Source organism: Schistocerca piceifrons, chromosome X, assembly GCF_021461385.2.
Source record: "Schistocerca piceifrons isolate TAMUIC-IGC-003096 chromosome X, iqSchPice1.1, whole genome shotgun sequence".
NCBI classification, from domain to species: domain Eukaryota; kingdom Metazoa; phylum Arthropoda; class Insecta; order Orthoptera; family Acrididae; genus Schistocerca; species Schistocerca piceifrons.
In genome coordinates, this window is record NC_060149.1 from 633342308 (window position 1) to 633357263 (window position 14956).

The 14956-nt window shown below is 37.9% G+C and overlaps 1 protein-coding gene and 1 long non-coding RNA gene across 3 annotated transcripts in view; one reads left to right on the forward strand and one right to left on the reverse strand.

The window, feature by feature from the left end:
- Nucleotides 1–3798: 3798 nt before the first annotated feature.
- On the reverse strand, nucleotides 3799–13819 carry LOC124722978. The gene is made up of 3 exons (XR_007006471.1): nucleotides 13627–13819; nucleotides 11531–11640; nucleotides 3799–5769 (listed from the first exon to the last, which is right to left on the reverse strand). It is a non-coding gene; the product is annotated as an uncharacterized LOC124722978 (long non-coding RNA).
- A 260-nt stretch (nucleotides 13820–14079) lies between these two features.
- LOC124722078 (H/ACA ribonucleoprotein complex subunit 1) overlaps nucleotides 14080–14956 on the forward strand; it is a 71716-nt gene continuing 70839 nt past the window's right edge. The window contains exons 1-2 of one of the 2 annotated variants that reach the window (XM_047247274.1): nucleotides 14080–14286; nucleotides 14370–14484. In XM_047247274.1, the coding sequence (XP_047103230.1) occupies nucleotides 14409–14484 (76 nt within the window). In that variant the 5' untranslated portion in view covers nucleotides 14080–14286; nucleotides 14370–14408. The remainder of the gene's footprint in view (nucleotides 14287–14369; nucleotides 14485–14956) is intronic. The other variant, XM_047247273.1, reaches the window with a different exon arrangement.

The following is a 14956-nucleotide window of genomic DNA, read 5'->3' on the forward strand; positions in this document are numbered from 1 at the left end:
TCTCGCGGACGTCGCCTACAACAGGATGTTTATTGTAAGAAACAAAAACAACAACAACAACTAATTTGTACTGAATTTGCCTACATATTTATCATACATAACTACAAAAAAATATGAAGTTCATACCAGATGGATGTGATGACTACTGGTCATCATTCTTCATCCTCCTCTTGATCTATAGCAACATCTACAACAATGAATAATAGATGCCTCGTACAATTGTATACTATGAAAAAAAGGTCTAATGGCAATATATTACAAATGTAATTACGTTTTTGCTGCATCTTGGCCTCCAGCAGCAGTTCAATGCCCATCAGCTGTTGCTCTAATGCTGTAAATTTTGTAAGCACATGTTACGATCTGAATACGTCAAGATCTGTTTTCTGAACATGTAAACTATCACACAGAATTTGGAGATGTACTTACATGATGATAGCACAAGATCTTAGACTTGCTGACGACTTTCAGCTTCCAGCTGCTGCTGCTGCTCTAACAACAGCAGAAATGTTACAAACACTTGTTACGTTTTGAATACTTTAAGAGACTTTCTCTGAACATGTAAACTTTCACAAACAGAATTTTAAGATGTACTTACGTGATAGTAGCAAAACCTCTTTGGCTTGCTGGCGACTTTCAGTTTCCAGCTAGCGTTCTAACTCAGCCAACACTTCCAGAATGAATGCTGCAGTACCAAGAAAATGGAGCTTTTACCACCACTTGTAACGAAAATGTATCACAATCTCGAAAAATTTGAATACTTTGCTATGAAATTTTATAAATGTCGCAGTATGAACTCATATATTTTTTTTAGAAAGACTTACATGGAAATTACCCCAAGTTTTGCCATTTCCCACCACCAATACCGCTGGCATTACTGCTGGGTGACCATTTCATATTGCAGGAATCATACAGACAGAACTAGGCACTGTCATAAATTGATGATGATTGTGGTGGGTGTTAGGGGTTATATGCCTTCAGACTTCCCCCTCTATTTTGCAGAGGACCAACAGCAAATCAGAATGACTTACAAGCAAGTTATAACTTGCCGTCTTTTTCTCTTCAAGCAGGCTTGGTGCAGGTGTCTGAGAAACAGCATATGGCTATGAAGGAGAAAAAATTCCAAGAAAAACATCCTTTGTTTGCTGGCAAGTGGCTGGAAAACCAAATGTGGCTGCTACCTTCAGAAAAACACTGTCTGTTCATTCTGAGGCAAATAGATAGCTTGATACTTCTGACATCAGCTGCATCCCTCGAAATACATGTTGTTGTTAGTAAGGGCACAGCTGTGGAATGAGGACGCTAACTTCGCGACCAAAAAAATTCTGTGAAACATATAGAGGCCCCTTCTGAAACCATTCTTTACTTGCCAGCAAGTGGATAGAAAATTGGACACACGTGCTATCTTTAGAAAAACACCATTTGTTCATTCTGGGACAGATAGATAGTTTGGCATGCCCAGTGGCAGCTGCCTCCCTCGAAATATATGTTGTTCTTTTCGTTAGGACACAGATGTGGGAAGAAAATGATAACCTTTGAAAATAAATCTATTGTTAGTGGTAGATGCCCAACAAAGAGCTCCTTGAGAATGGCTTTGTACATTACAATGATCTGCTGATTTCCAACTGCTGGTTGCCGCACCCCTGTGGCATGCAAGCCAAGGGGCCCCGCACATGTGGGTGGTCACTGTGGAGATCGCTGGACACTGAGCCAGGCAGCGCATGTGGCGCAGGTTGTGTCATCTCAGGCCACCTGTGAGTTGCGAACGCACATTGCGTGCCATCCTTTTGTCTCAAGCAGGAGGCAGAACAGGAAGCATCAGATGGGTCCTGTCAGGACCTGTGAGGTGAGGCGGCTGTGGCAGCCATCATGAATGTGGTCCGGTGGGGAATGGGCGGAACCTCCCCCCCCCCCCAACCACCAAGGTCACGTGAGGTGGCGTGATGCAGAAGGTGGGGAAGGGATGAAACCTGGTACACCACTATTGCACTCACACCCAGCATCACACTGTGGAGCGTCTTAACAACTGCAATATACGAAGTGATTGGAAGTTAAACAAGAGTATCCCTGTCCTACGAAATGCAAATTATGTCCTTCTCAGAGCATAATTCAATGACTTGCCATCCTCTGAATTTTTTCCTATTTCTACCACTTATTCCCATTTCATAAACAATTTCCATCAATTGTTGCCGTTAATATTACATCCTCTGAATTCACAATTGAATTGTACATCGAAAATTCGGAATTGCGGCCAAAATTCGAAGTTCCCGCCAATAGGGTAGTTGGGGGGGGGGGGGGGGGAGGAAGGGCGAGGGGGGGGAGGAAGGGCGAGGGATGGGGAGGGGAAAGGGTACGGGGGCCCATGTGCAGGCTGAGGACAACACATCACGTCATCTAGTGATGGGGCTGGGCGTGGGGGTTATTAATTCATTAATTTTCATATCAATTTGATATCAAAATTGCGCTTGTGCCGCCATCTACCTACTGCTGTAGTAACTGTGGAAAAATATATTCTGTCTTTACGTTTCTTTTAACGATTGTGATGTAGTTAAGATTACTTAGCATAACGAAACAGAGCTCATCTCACGTCGCCTGCAGTATAGGGACGAGGGCAGCTGACGTTCTCACGGACGTCGCGAAAACTGGCAAAGAAATAATATAACTTCATTATGTTTTGGATTCGCTCGCCTCTGATGTCCTATGTGTATTATCAAAAACTATTGACATCGTAATTAAGAACATTGTATTATCATCTAATGATGTTTTGTTATTTGTAACACCCTTCTGCTTATGTGAATAATCTGTTAGCTCTTTCCTCCACACAGCAGTGATACTGTGTGCAATCAGTCGCCTTCCTTGATCCTATAATACACGAGCGATTTAGCACTTAATTTCAACCATTAGTTCGAATGTCACTGTTTCTGTAAGTACTGCCATGGAAAATAAACTACCATGTTTAGGAGCGGTGACATTGATCCATGCATGTTTACAAACACTTGTAAATCATAATGATAAACGGAATGAAAATTATTGAATTTGTTATGTAACGCTTTTACAGGGAACTGTAGGCTATCTTACAGAATACATTACATTTTTCATTTTGTACATCTTTCCAATCTGTATTTCGCAAACCCATTTTGATGTCTGAAAGCCCCCAACGCCTTTTTGAACTCAACTGTGTTCATAACTGATATGACCTCAGTGAAAATATTCAGACAATATTTCTTTCATTACCCTAGCTTTTGACCCAAGAATGATTATTACGTCATTTGACTTCGATTTGACGGATATACACTGATAAGCCAAAACATTATGACCACCTGCTTAATAGTTTGTCTGTCCATCTTTGGAATGAAATACATTACTGATTCTGTGTATCGGGCATCTGACAGTTTGTTGTGAGGTATGTGGCACTAGATGTCTACTTTGATGTCTATTTTGATTTCTCTGTGAGCATTATAGTATGTTAAAAATATGTACACACTACTATAATTGTCTAATTTCCTTTCTACAGCAGTTTAATGTTAGCACTGATTTTCTTATTTGGAGGACGCTAGAGCTTTGGGGTTGCAATATTGAAGTATTTCACATGGCAGTGGAGCAGTAAGTAACATTACATATAACATTAAATTAAAGTCTGTGCATTAAAACACATTTCATTTTATCCATTTCTGTGATTTTATCGGTTTCTGTTAGTGTTTATTCCGTGACTGTATTACTTTTGTTAAAATAAAAAACAACCGCTTTCAGTGACAATCGTGATTTTATTTCGATGCACGATGTATTTTGAGTCCTGGGGGCTCATCTTCATGTGTTTTGACAATCTATATCGATTATTTTTATAGATTTAGGTTAATTTGGGTCCTGGTGAGATTGTAATGGTATATATAAAGTGGGTACACAGCAAATGCAAGTTTATAAAACCAATAGAAATCAAAAAATAACTTAAATGTTTTCAGTGGTGAATACATGGTTTTTGTAAGCACAGAATGGGTAAACCTGTTTTGTATACATATTTTTCATGTTACAGTACATTTTGTAAACATGCTGCATTTCCACAAATACACAGATAGTGTATTTCAAAGGAGATACAAAGCTATTATATTATTAGTTATACAGTATATCATTTACAAAACAATTACTTGTGTATACATCAAATACGGATTTTATTATCACATGGTTGCACTATTAAATATTTGTTTCTTTAGAAAAAATCAACTTTCAAAATTACTGAAATAACTGTAGCTACTAAACACTGTTCAACATGTTTTCAGAAGATTTTACTTAGTGTAACATTATTTCTAATTGTTACAGCAGATCAATTTTTTTACCATTGTTTCCTGTGTGGAATACAGTTAGGCTGTTGGTCTATAGCCTGTTACTGCTAAGGTACATGTGGTAGGCTATTAAGGATTTGTTGAAGTGGTTAAGTCTGGGAGGACTGCAACCTACATCCCTCCCTCCCCCTTACATCGAAAATCTATTTATGCTCTTGTAAAGCTATAACAACTGAAGCCCGCAATGCCACACAAATCTTTAAATATGCATGTATTCATGAACTATCAAATGAAAAACATGCAATGTCAGAATTCAGTGTTTTGTTGTGATGCACTTTATTTTACTTCAAAACAATGTACAACAACCAGTTTTACCAAATTCTCCACTGACTTGGGGTATTTCTGTGTGATGAGGTAGCAAAACCTGGATTTGGGAGACGAGGTGCTTTGAATCCACCTTCTGGCAACCTCAAAAATAATTTTCTATGGTTTCCCATTCTCAATTTAAGCAAACATCACAGTTGGTCTCTTACCACAGGCCGCAGTCAATTCCTTCCTGACAGATTCCAGTTCCCTTGCAGATTCAACCCATCTGCTTAAATGAAAAAGAGCTGCATCGAGGGTATATGATAAATAAATAACAATCTAAATTCTCCTATTTTAGGCTCATGCATTCATCTGCCAGGACATTCCTTAATGCATAACATGATCTTTCTTATGTTGCACAAAGTAACAGATGCATACTTAAATGATGAAATCAGGGAAAGTGTTAAGGCTGAATAATTCTAGATCCTTTGCAATTTCGCCACCAAAAATTGTTCTAGCTCCTGTCAATCACAGATCTCTCTATTCCAAGAGTCCTGTCGATAATGTTCATGGTAACTCCGAAATCACTGTTGAATAAAATGGTTTATCGTTCTTTACAGACATTTTAATAATAAATGAAAAACATGAGTTTTTTAAGTTATAATCAGAATCACCTTTGACAAAATCCTGGCTATATCCTTGCCTTCAGGACTACAGAACAATTCAAGGTACACACCAATAGAAGACAGGCAAACATAACTTAAGCTGTACACTATATTAACAATAAACTATCACAATACTACTTAGGCCAGTATTATACCATCACATTTCTTTGTCAAAGTAGATTTGTCAAATATTTATGTCTAAGAAATTTGATGGTGTAATAGGGAACTTTGTCAAATCTCGCCTGTTGTCAAATAAATATGATCAAATCTAGCGCCTCGCCATAGATTTGACCATAAAAGTCGTTCGTCTTCTGTTCACTGCAATGTGTAATGTAAAAGCTTGAACCACTGGCATCGCTACAGCTATCTGACGTCTCTGTAGTGCGTTGGTAAACATGGCTTCGAAGCTGATGTGTTCCACTGAGGTACAGTGCATGCTTTTAATTGTGTGTTGATGGGCAGATGGAACATGCTGCAGGCAACTTCATGTCCATATTCAATGCTACAGCCATCTATCTCTACATCTGGAAACATCCAAGCAGCTTTTCAGCAAGTAGAGGATATGGTCACATACTAAAATAAATTCTTTCTTAGCTTTCCATTCTTCTTTGTCTATTTTTGAACTATAGATGCCACACATTGAAGAGCGTTTCATCTGTTTCGTATTTTTTTATGAATTTTTTAATTGTTGGAACACTAATTCCATTAATTAAATTATTAAAAAATAAAAACAGTTCTTATTGCCTATACAGTATGCTAAACATTTATTTACCTTCACATATTCCCCCTTCAGTACTTTATAAATCGCATCACAAGTTTCTGGAATTATTTTGGTTAATGTGCACCCCCACGAACAATGGATCTTGCCATTGGTGGGGAGGCTTGCGTGCCTCAGCGATACAGATGGCCGTACCGTAGGTGCAACCACAACGGAGGGGTATCTGTTGAGAGGCCAGACAAACATGTGGTTCCTGAAGAGGGGCAGCAGCCTTTTCAGTAGTTGCAGGGGCAACAGTCTGGATGATTGACTGATCTGGCCTTGTAACATTAACCAAAACGGCCTTGCTGTGCTGGTATTGCGAACGGCTGAAAGCAAGGGGAAACTAGGAAACTACAGCCGTAATTTTTACCGAGGACATGCAGCTTTACTGTATGATTTAATGATGATGGCGTCCTCTTGGGTAAAATATTCCGGAGGTAAAATAGTCCCCCATTCGGATCTCCGGGCAGGGACTACTCAAGAGGACGTCGTTATCAGGAGAAAGAAAACTGGCATTCTACGGATCGGAGCGTGGAATGTCAGAACCCTTAATCGGGCAGGTAGGTTAGAAAATTTAAAAAGGGAAATGGATAGGTTAAAGTTAGATATAGTGGGAATTAGTGAAGTTCGGTGGCAGGAGGAACAAGACTTTTGGTCAGGTGATTACAGGGTTATAAATACAAAATCAAATAGGGGTAATGCAGGAGTAGGTTTAATAATGAATAAAAAAATAGGAGTGTGGGTTAGCTACTACAAACAGCATAGTGAATGCATTATTGTGGCCAAGATAGACGCAAAGCCCATGCCTACTACAGTAGTACAAGTTTATATGCCAACTAGCTCTGCAGATGATGAAGAAATTGATGAAATGTATGACGAGATAAAAGAAATTATTCAGGTAGTGAAGGGAGACGAAAATTTAATAGTCATGGGTGACTGGAATTCGTCAGTAGGAAAAGGGAGAGAAGGAAACATAGTAGGTGAATATGGATTGGGGGGAAGAAATGAAAGAGGAAGCCACCTTGTAGAATTTTGCACAGAGCATAACTTAATCATAGCTAACACTTGGTTCAAGAATCATAAAAGAAGGTTGTACACCTGGAAGAATCCTGGAGATACTAAAAGGTATCAGATAGATTATATAATGGTAAGACAGAGATTTAGGAACCAGATTTTAAATTGTAAGACATTTCCAGGGGCAGCTGTGGATTCTGACCACCATCTATTGGTTATGAACTGCAGACTGGGAGAGCCAGTCATGACAAAACTCTACCATTTGGTGAGCAAGATGTATGAGACAGGCGAAATACCCACAGACTTCAAGAAGAATATAATAATTCCAATCCTAAAGAAAGCAGGTGTTGACAGATGTGAAAATTAGCGAACTATCAGTTTAATAAGTCACAGCTGCAAAATACTAACGCGAATTCTTTACAGATGAATGGAAAAACTGGTAGAAGCGGACCTCGGGGAAGATCAGTTTGGATTCCGTAGAATTGTGGAACACGTGAGGCAACACTAACCTTACGACTTATCTTAGAAGAAAGATTAAGAAAAGGCAAACCTACGTTTCTAGCATTTGTAGACTTAGAGAAAGCTTTTGACAACGTTAACTGGTATACTCTCTTTCAAATTCTGAAGGTGGCAGGGGTAAAATACAAGGAGCGAAAGGCTATTTACAATTTGTACAGAAACCAGATGGCAGTTATAACAGTCGAGGGGCATGAAAGGGAAGCAGTGGTTGGGAAAGGAGTGAGACAGGGTTGTAGCCTCTCCCCGATGTTATTCAATCTGTATATTGAGCAAGCAGTAAAGGAAACAAAAGAAAAATTCGGAGTAGGTATTAAAATTCATGGAGAAGAAGTAAAAACTTTGAGGTTCGCCGATGACATTATAATTCTGTCAGAGACAGCAAAGGACTTGGAAGAGCAGTTGAACGGAATGGACAGTGTCTTGAAAGGAGGATATAAGATGAACATCAACAAAAGCAAAACGAGGATAATGGAATGTAGTCAAATTAAATCGGGTGATGCTGAGGGGATTAGATTAGGAAACGAGACACTTAAAGTAGTAAAGGAGTTTTGCTATTTAGGGAGTAAAATAACTGATGATGGTCGAAGTAGAGAGGATATAAAATGTAGACTGGCAATGGCAAGGAAATCGTTTCTGAAGAAGAGAAATTTGTTAACATCGAGTATAGATTTAAGTGTCAGGAAGTCGTTTCTGAAAGTATTTGTATGGAGTGTAGCCATTTATGGAAGTGAAACACGGACGATAACCAGTTTGGACAAGAAGAGAATAGAAGCTTTCGAAATGTGGTGCTACAGAAGAATGCTGAAGATAAGGTGGGTAGATCATGTAACTAATGAGGAGGTATTGAATAGGATTGGGGAGAAGAGAAGTTTGTGGCACAACTTGATTAGAAGAAGGGATCGGTTGGTAGGACATGTTTTGACGCATCAAGGGGTCACAAATTTAGCATTGGAGGGCACCGTGGAGGGTAAAAATCGTAGAGGGAGACCAAGAGATCAATACACTAAGCAGATTCAGAAGGATGTAGGTTGCAGTAGGTACTGGGAGATGAAGAAGCTTGCACAGGATAGAGTAGCATGGAGAGCTGCATCAAACCAGTCTCAGGACTGAAGACCACAACAACAACAACAATGTGCAATGCGGTATTCGATTGCTATGTTGCAATCTAGAGTACCTATCTCCTGTATCAAGAAATACACTCTCATCCATTCAATAGTAATTTAAGACTTGAAGTCCTCCACTTGCAGCTCTCTTAACAAATTTTATTGAATGCTTCTATGGTCTCGACATAATACCTATGACTTTATCCAAGTATGTTTCCTTTTCTTCCAAATACGCACACAATGCAATTGTGGTAGTAGCAACTGCAGTGCATGATAACAAGTTGTTGTCTGCCATCTTGAAAATTGACGAAAAATATGATGACAGCGTAATACCCCTTTCAACCGCCATGTCAAAAATCTTTCTCTAAGAAATCTGACAAACATTTGAACATATTTCCTTGTCAAAGAAATATTCTCACGTAATACTAGCCTTAACACTGGTTCTGTTTATGCCAGTGACATGTTATTAGTGAATTAGAAGGAGAGATGAAAATTGTCTTTTATTGGTAACTTAATATTTAGTTGATTAATTTGGTATTTTAAAAAGCTGTAATGTAAGTATGTAATTACAGAGGACAGTTTACAACACACTGCTTGTTATGCAGCTAAATGGAAATTTAAATCATTGCACAAAGATAATTAGTGGAAGGAGTTTCTAATGAGGTTTTTTTTTAAATTTTCTTCTGAATTGGCAGAGATCAATTACTTGATTTATGTTAGATGGGAGCTCATCGAATACCTCTACACCACAGTACATAACTCGGCTGTAAATCAGAAACAAAGATGTGAAGTTTACACAAAAATAATATTTGTGTCTTGTATTAGGGTAGTGCAAATCACAGTTCAGCTTGAATTGATTTTTCGTAAGCAAACTAGGCACTGAGTAAAACAAATCTGTAGTTGACTTTCTGCTGCATCAAGTGGCAGCAGCTTTGAACTCAGCCAACTGCAGTTCTTTCTTAGCACCCATGTGCCCACTATATTGACTAATTTTTAGGCACCACAGAGCTTTCCCAGGCAAAGCCTATTGTGCTCTCTCCATGTAGCTAAATGCTTGGGAGAAGGGTGGGCGGCGGAGGAAGGGAGGAAGGCCAACTATTACCTTAATGGTCACCCTCTCTAATGTACTTCCCGCTGCTGCTAAAGACAACTACAATCTGGAAGTACATTTTGCTCCATTTGCAGTGTGTGTGCACAGCTATTGCTCGCTGAAGTATGTGGAATACTGTGGACAACCAACAATCCTGTCCCCACTATAGATGTAAGTCACAAAGTTATTTTAGTTGAGATTTAGAAGAAAACATAATAACCACTTATCACTAAGCCAACAGTTCAGAAAATGTTCAACAATAGCCACAAAAATTTTCTGCTGTTTGCCCATTAATAATGTGACAGGTAGCAACACAAAATTTAAATCTGAAATCAAATTGCTTCTTTGGGACAACAGCTCTCTATAGAAATATTTGACTAAAATCTTGTAGCATGAAAGACTAAAATGATTGCTTCTTTTATTAGGATGTAGATAAAATATTTCTTAATTGTGTCATGAAGAATGAGAGAGACTAATATGTTCATTATTACTTTTAAGCCACCAAGCTGATTGGTACCCTGTAAATGGCTTATATGTTCCCATAAAGATAAAAAAAGACACATATGCAGTATACATAATTTTGATAAAAATAGCCTAAAGATCCTTGAAACATGAATCTATTTGTAATCAATTAAATGACACACAAAATATATCACACGAATAAAATCAGAGTAAAAGGGACTCAATGCTCAAACTATTATAGAACGTATATTGACAAAAGTTGTGATGGCTGCTGCCTGGTTTGACCAGTGATGTCATCAAGGTGGGGGGGAGGAGACACCTATTTCAAGTGCATAGAATATGGTGACCATGATATCACTAGTTACACCTGCTGACAAACATAAATAACATGTGAAATATTGAACTCCACCAACAGAATGAAACTAGAGGGCAACCACAGGAAGAAGGTTGTTTCAGGCTGAGAAAACCTATAACACCACCACACCCAAACAAAAGTAAAGCTTATAAAATTCTCAACATTTAACAAAACATTGGTATCACAATGTTTGCTCGACCTATATAGTTAAAATGAAGACCAAAATACCAATAACCCACACACTACTGTAAAACATGGTATTGCAAATTTAGCTTGACCTGCATAGCAGCAAAAATGAAACCCACAATACCGAAAACCAACACACCCAAATTGTCAAATCCACTATCCAAACCTCCACTTTATCTTAAATGAAGCCCACAGTGTAACAAAGCAAAACACAGTAACATAGTTAATATGAAACTGTAACCTAACCAAAGATGGTAAACCAGTACACAGGATACCTAATAGTAACAACCCAACACAATTTCCAAACACCAACAAGAAAAACTCCGGAATTCGTGAAATATTGCCCACCATGCGTGCTTTTAGTTCTTAATCCAGGTGTTAAAATCCTAGTCATCCAGGATAACAAAATGAGGTGGCACCACCAAGCGAAAAAGGTACCCCAAAAGGTCAGTACTGAATGGTTTGTGCTTGAAAATCTTCCTCTCTGTATTGACCCATAAACATATCTGCTAGCACACTTTTATTCAATCTGTTCTACAGTGTGATCTTTTTAAGCAATGCAGCTCAGGTCTAAAAACTATTTATTCTACAAAAGCATACTGTAAGAATATTTTATAAATCTGATAAATGAACACCTTGCAGAAGCCTCTTCAGGGGCACATTCTTACATTTAATGTACCAATCTGTTTATTCCTTAATGTTAATTATGGTTATTAATAATGTGTGTCTTCTGTAGGTGCAGATTTGATGTATTAATTTTCTTAATGCCAGCTGTTACATTAAAATAAACCCTCACCTTGTATTTCAGCTTCTTGTATTGCAATTGCAAATTTACAATAGTATCTCCATTTCTGTTGCTCGCCTCTCTTTGCATTTCTTGGGTTCCACCATTAATCATTTCAGTGGCTGAAAATAAAGTTGAAAAGCTCCATCAAAATTTTAAAATGATATATTTGAAAAAAAAAAAAACATTCCAGTAATCATTATAGTAATACTAAGTTGCATGCAGTACAGCCTTTCACGTCACAGTTACATTCAAAGTAATCACTGATTTGCTCACAGCTTTGAAATTAATTTGTGGTTTATAATATTCCTCAGTACAACACTGCATTTGCAGTTTAAATACATGTCACAGTATTGGTCACAGTTGTTGGAATGATTGTACCTTTGAGCTTTTACATATTATATGGGACTGTCACGAATTAAAAATTCCTTATACTAAACATGTAACCGTAACAAACGATCACACAACACAACACTACGTCAAGGGTCAAAAACAAGGAATTGGACGCTTCCCATGACCCCAATATCCATCATCTCCATTCATTAAAAATGACGAGTCCACAAAATGAAGCTTAAATGAATCACGTGCAATTATGTTCTAAAGAAGAACACTATATTCTAGGCACAATCATTTAGCTACTTTAAATGTAGATTTCCAGCAATTTTGCAATCATTTCCCCTACCGGTTTTTATCTCTTAGAATTTAGAATAGCTTGATGTCTTCTACTGTGTTGCTACTACAGTTCGTTTCAAATAGCTGGAAAGGAAAGTTAATCCAACTGCTCAACAGCACAAGGTCGACAATATAAAAGTCAGTTTGTAGTAAAAATATTTCTGTTACTGAAAAGTCAGGTATATATACAGTATTAAACAATCATTTTCTGAGCATTGCTGGTGAATTAAATAAAAATTTAGTTTCTACAGGGAATCATATAACTTTCTTGGCTTTTCCGAGATTGATGTCTGAAATACTCCTCTGAGATACAGACAAGAGGGAGATTGATTCAATAATTAAATCACTGAAGACTAAGGACTCTCATGGTTATGATGGAGTTCATAGCAGAATATTAAAATACTGTGCTGCACATGTTAGCCCTGTAGTTAGCCATATTTGTAATTTTCCCTTTTGGAATGGTCAGTTTCCTGAACGATTAAAGAACTCAGTAGTAAAGCCACTTTATAAAAAGGGAGAAAGGGCTAATGTAGATAATTTTCGACCTATTTCTATGCAATCAGTGTCTGCTAAAGTTATTGAAAAGGCTGTGTATGTAAGGATAATTGATCATTTTATATCACACGATTTGCTGTTAAATGTGCAGTTCGGCTTTAGAAGTCGTTTAACAACTGAAAATGCTAGATTTATTTTCTCTGTGAGGCACTAGATGGATTAAACAACAGGTTTCAAACTCTAGCCATATTTTTTTTTATTTAACTAAGGCGTTTGATTGTGTTGATCACAAAATATTGCTCCAGAAGTTGGATTATTACGGAATACGGAGAGCAGCTCGCAACTGGTTCACCTCTTACTTTAGCAACAGACAGCTAAAGGTCATTACTCACAATGTTGAGAATGGCTGTGATGTGGGGTCTGAGTGGGGTACAGTCAAGGGAGGGTGCCCCAGGAATGAGTGTTGGGGCACAGACAAGTATGTATATTTTTGTGTATATATATATATATATATATATATATATATATATATATATATATATATATATATTCCTATTGCGATTTCTTGTTAACAGTATTAGTTTATTCCGAAGAATAACCAGATTTCACTCAGTTAATACTCGGGAGAAATCAAAACTGCATTTTGATCGGACTTCCTTAACTCTTGTGAAAGGTGTGCAATATACTGTCGCATGCATTTTCAATAAGCTAACGCTCGAGTTCACAAATCTTAGCAGTAATCCAAGCGCCTTCAAATCGAAACTTAATAGTTTTCTCATGAGTCACTCCTCGTATTCTGTCGAGAAGTTCCTTGAAACATTAAGCTGATTCTTATTGTATTGTTGATTGCGTTTACATAAACTTATGGATTGACTTTTTCGGGTTCATAAACATTTATTTTTATCTGTTATTCCTTTTATGTTATTATTTCATGTACTGACACGTTCCATGACCTCGGAGATTTGCTCCTCAGTTTGATCCTACGGAACTTGACGTGTAAATAAATAAATAAACGCATCACATCTTGCATCCCACCACATATTTCGTCTTCAACGATAAAACGCAAAACATATTCCGTTGAATGTGCGAACTGCTGTGGATAACGTGTGTGTCGGGATAGTCTTGTTCTCAGAACCAGAGCTCAGCATTAACTGTATCCATTGATATTACTATTAAACGCCTTCTGCCAGAATCCTAAAATGGATATTTAAATTAGCTTTAAGATATAAGCCTAATATATTTTGGCAATTTTATGTAATAAATGTGTGTGTGTGTTTTCAAAAACAGTAGAGAAATCAGCGACCTATATAAACTGTTTATATACCTCATTGAGAGAAATCTAAAATAAAACCAAAGATGTTCAAACGCTCAGCAAATCGTTAGAATATTATATCTTTACTAATGGTTATGTTTGTGTTTGTTTGTGGAGTACGCGTGGTGCTGATTTGAATGGTGCATGTGCGTGTGTGAGCGAGTTGATGACAATATTATCGTCCCATAATTTTTTAAGTGGTGTTAATTTCGTGGAATGATTTGGTAAATTTTTGTAGACGTGAACCAATACGTGTCAGCGTAAGTGTGAAAAACGTAACAAGTGCAAGGTATACGAATTGACCTCATCACGAGGTAGTTGGAAAAACGTTGATGTACGTGTGAGAAGGTATGTTCTTTGTTTCATTTGCAGATTAACTATCGACGCGGATGTGAGTGTAGTGAAATAACAATGTCTTTCCGTGGAAGAGGCGGCGGTGGCGGTTATGGACGTGGTGGCGGCGGAGGTGGCTTCCGAGGAAGCAGAGGTATCGTATGCGCAACATATTTGTAGAAATACGCGTGTGTTTCAAGGAAATCTCCGAATCATTAGGAACGTTATGAGAGCAGCTTAGTTTCTTGCCCTCTCTGCCCTGATTAGTGAATAATGAAGTTGGAAATGAAATACAAAATAATGCAACATACTGGCACCAAAATAATTTACTTAAATTTGGAAATAAATAGTGTGAATGCTCTCCGTGGATAAGTATTACCAAGGATTCATTCCATGTCATTCAACTAGGGGCTTCAGCTCATAGTCTCAGATTTGGCTGAAGTAAGCACAGCAATGCTACTATTTGCAGAACGTTCATGTACAAAGTATTAGTCTGCCCCGGGAATTTGTTCCAGAATTAAAGCTCGCGAAAGAAGGTGGTACGCCCGGAAAAATGCAATGCGCGTTTGCCTATCAATCTTTAGAGCCGGCTTCGGGGCATAATAATTTTAGAAACTATTCCTCAC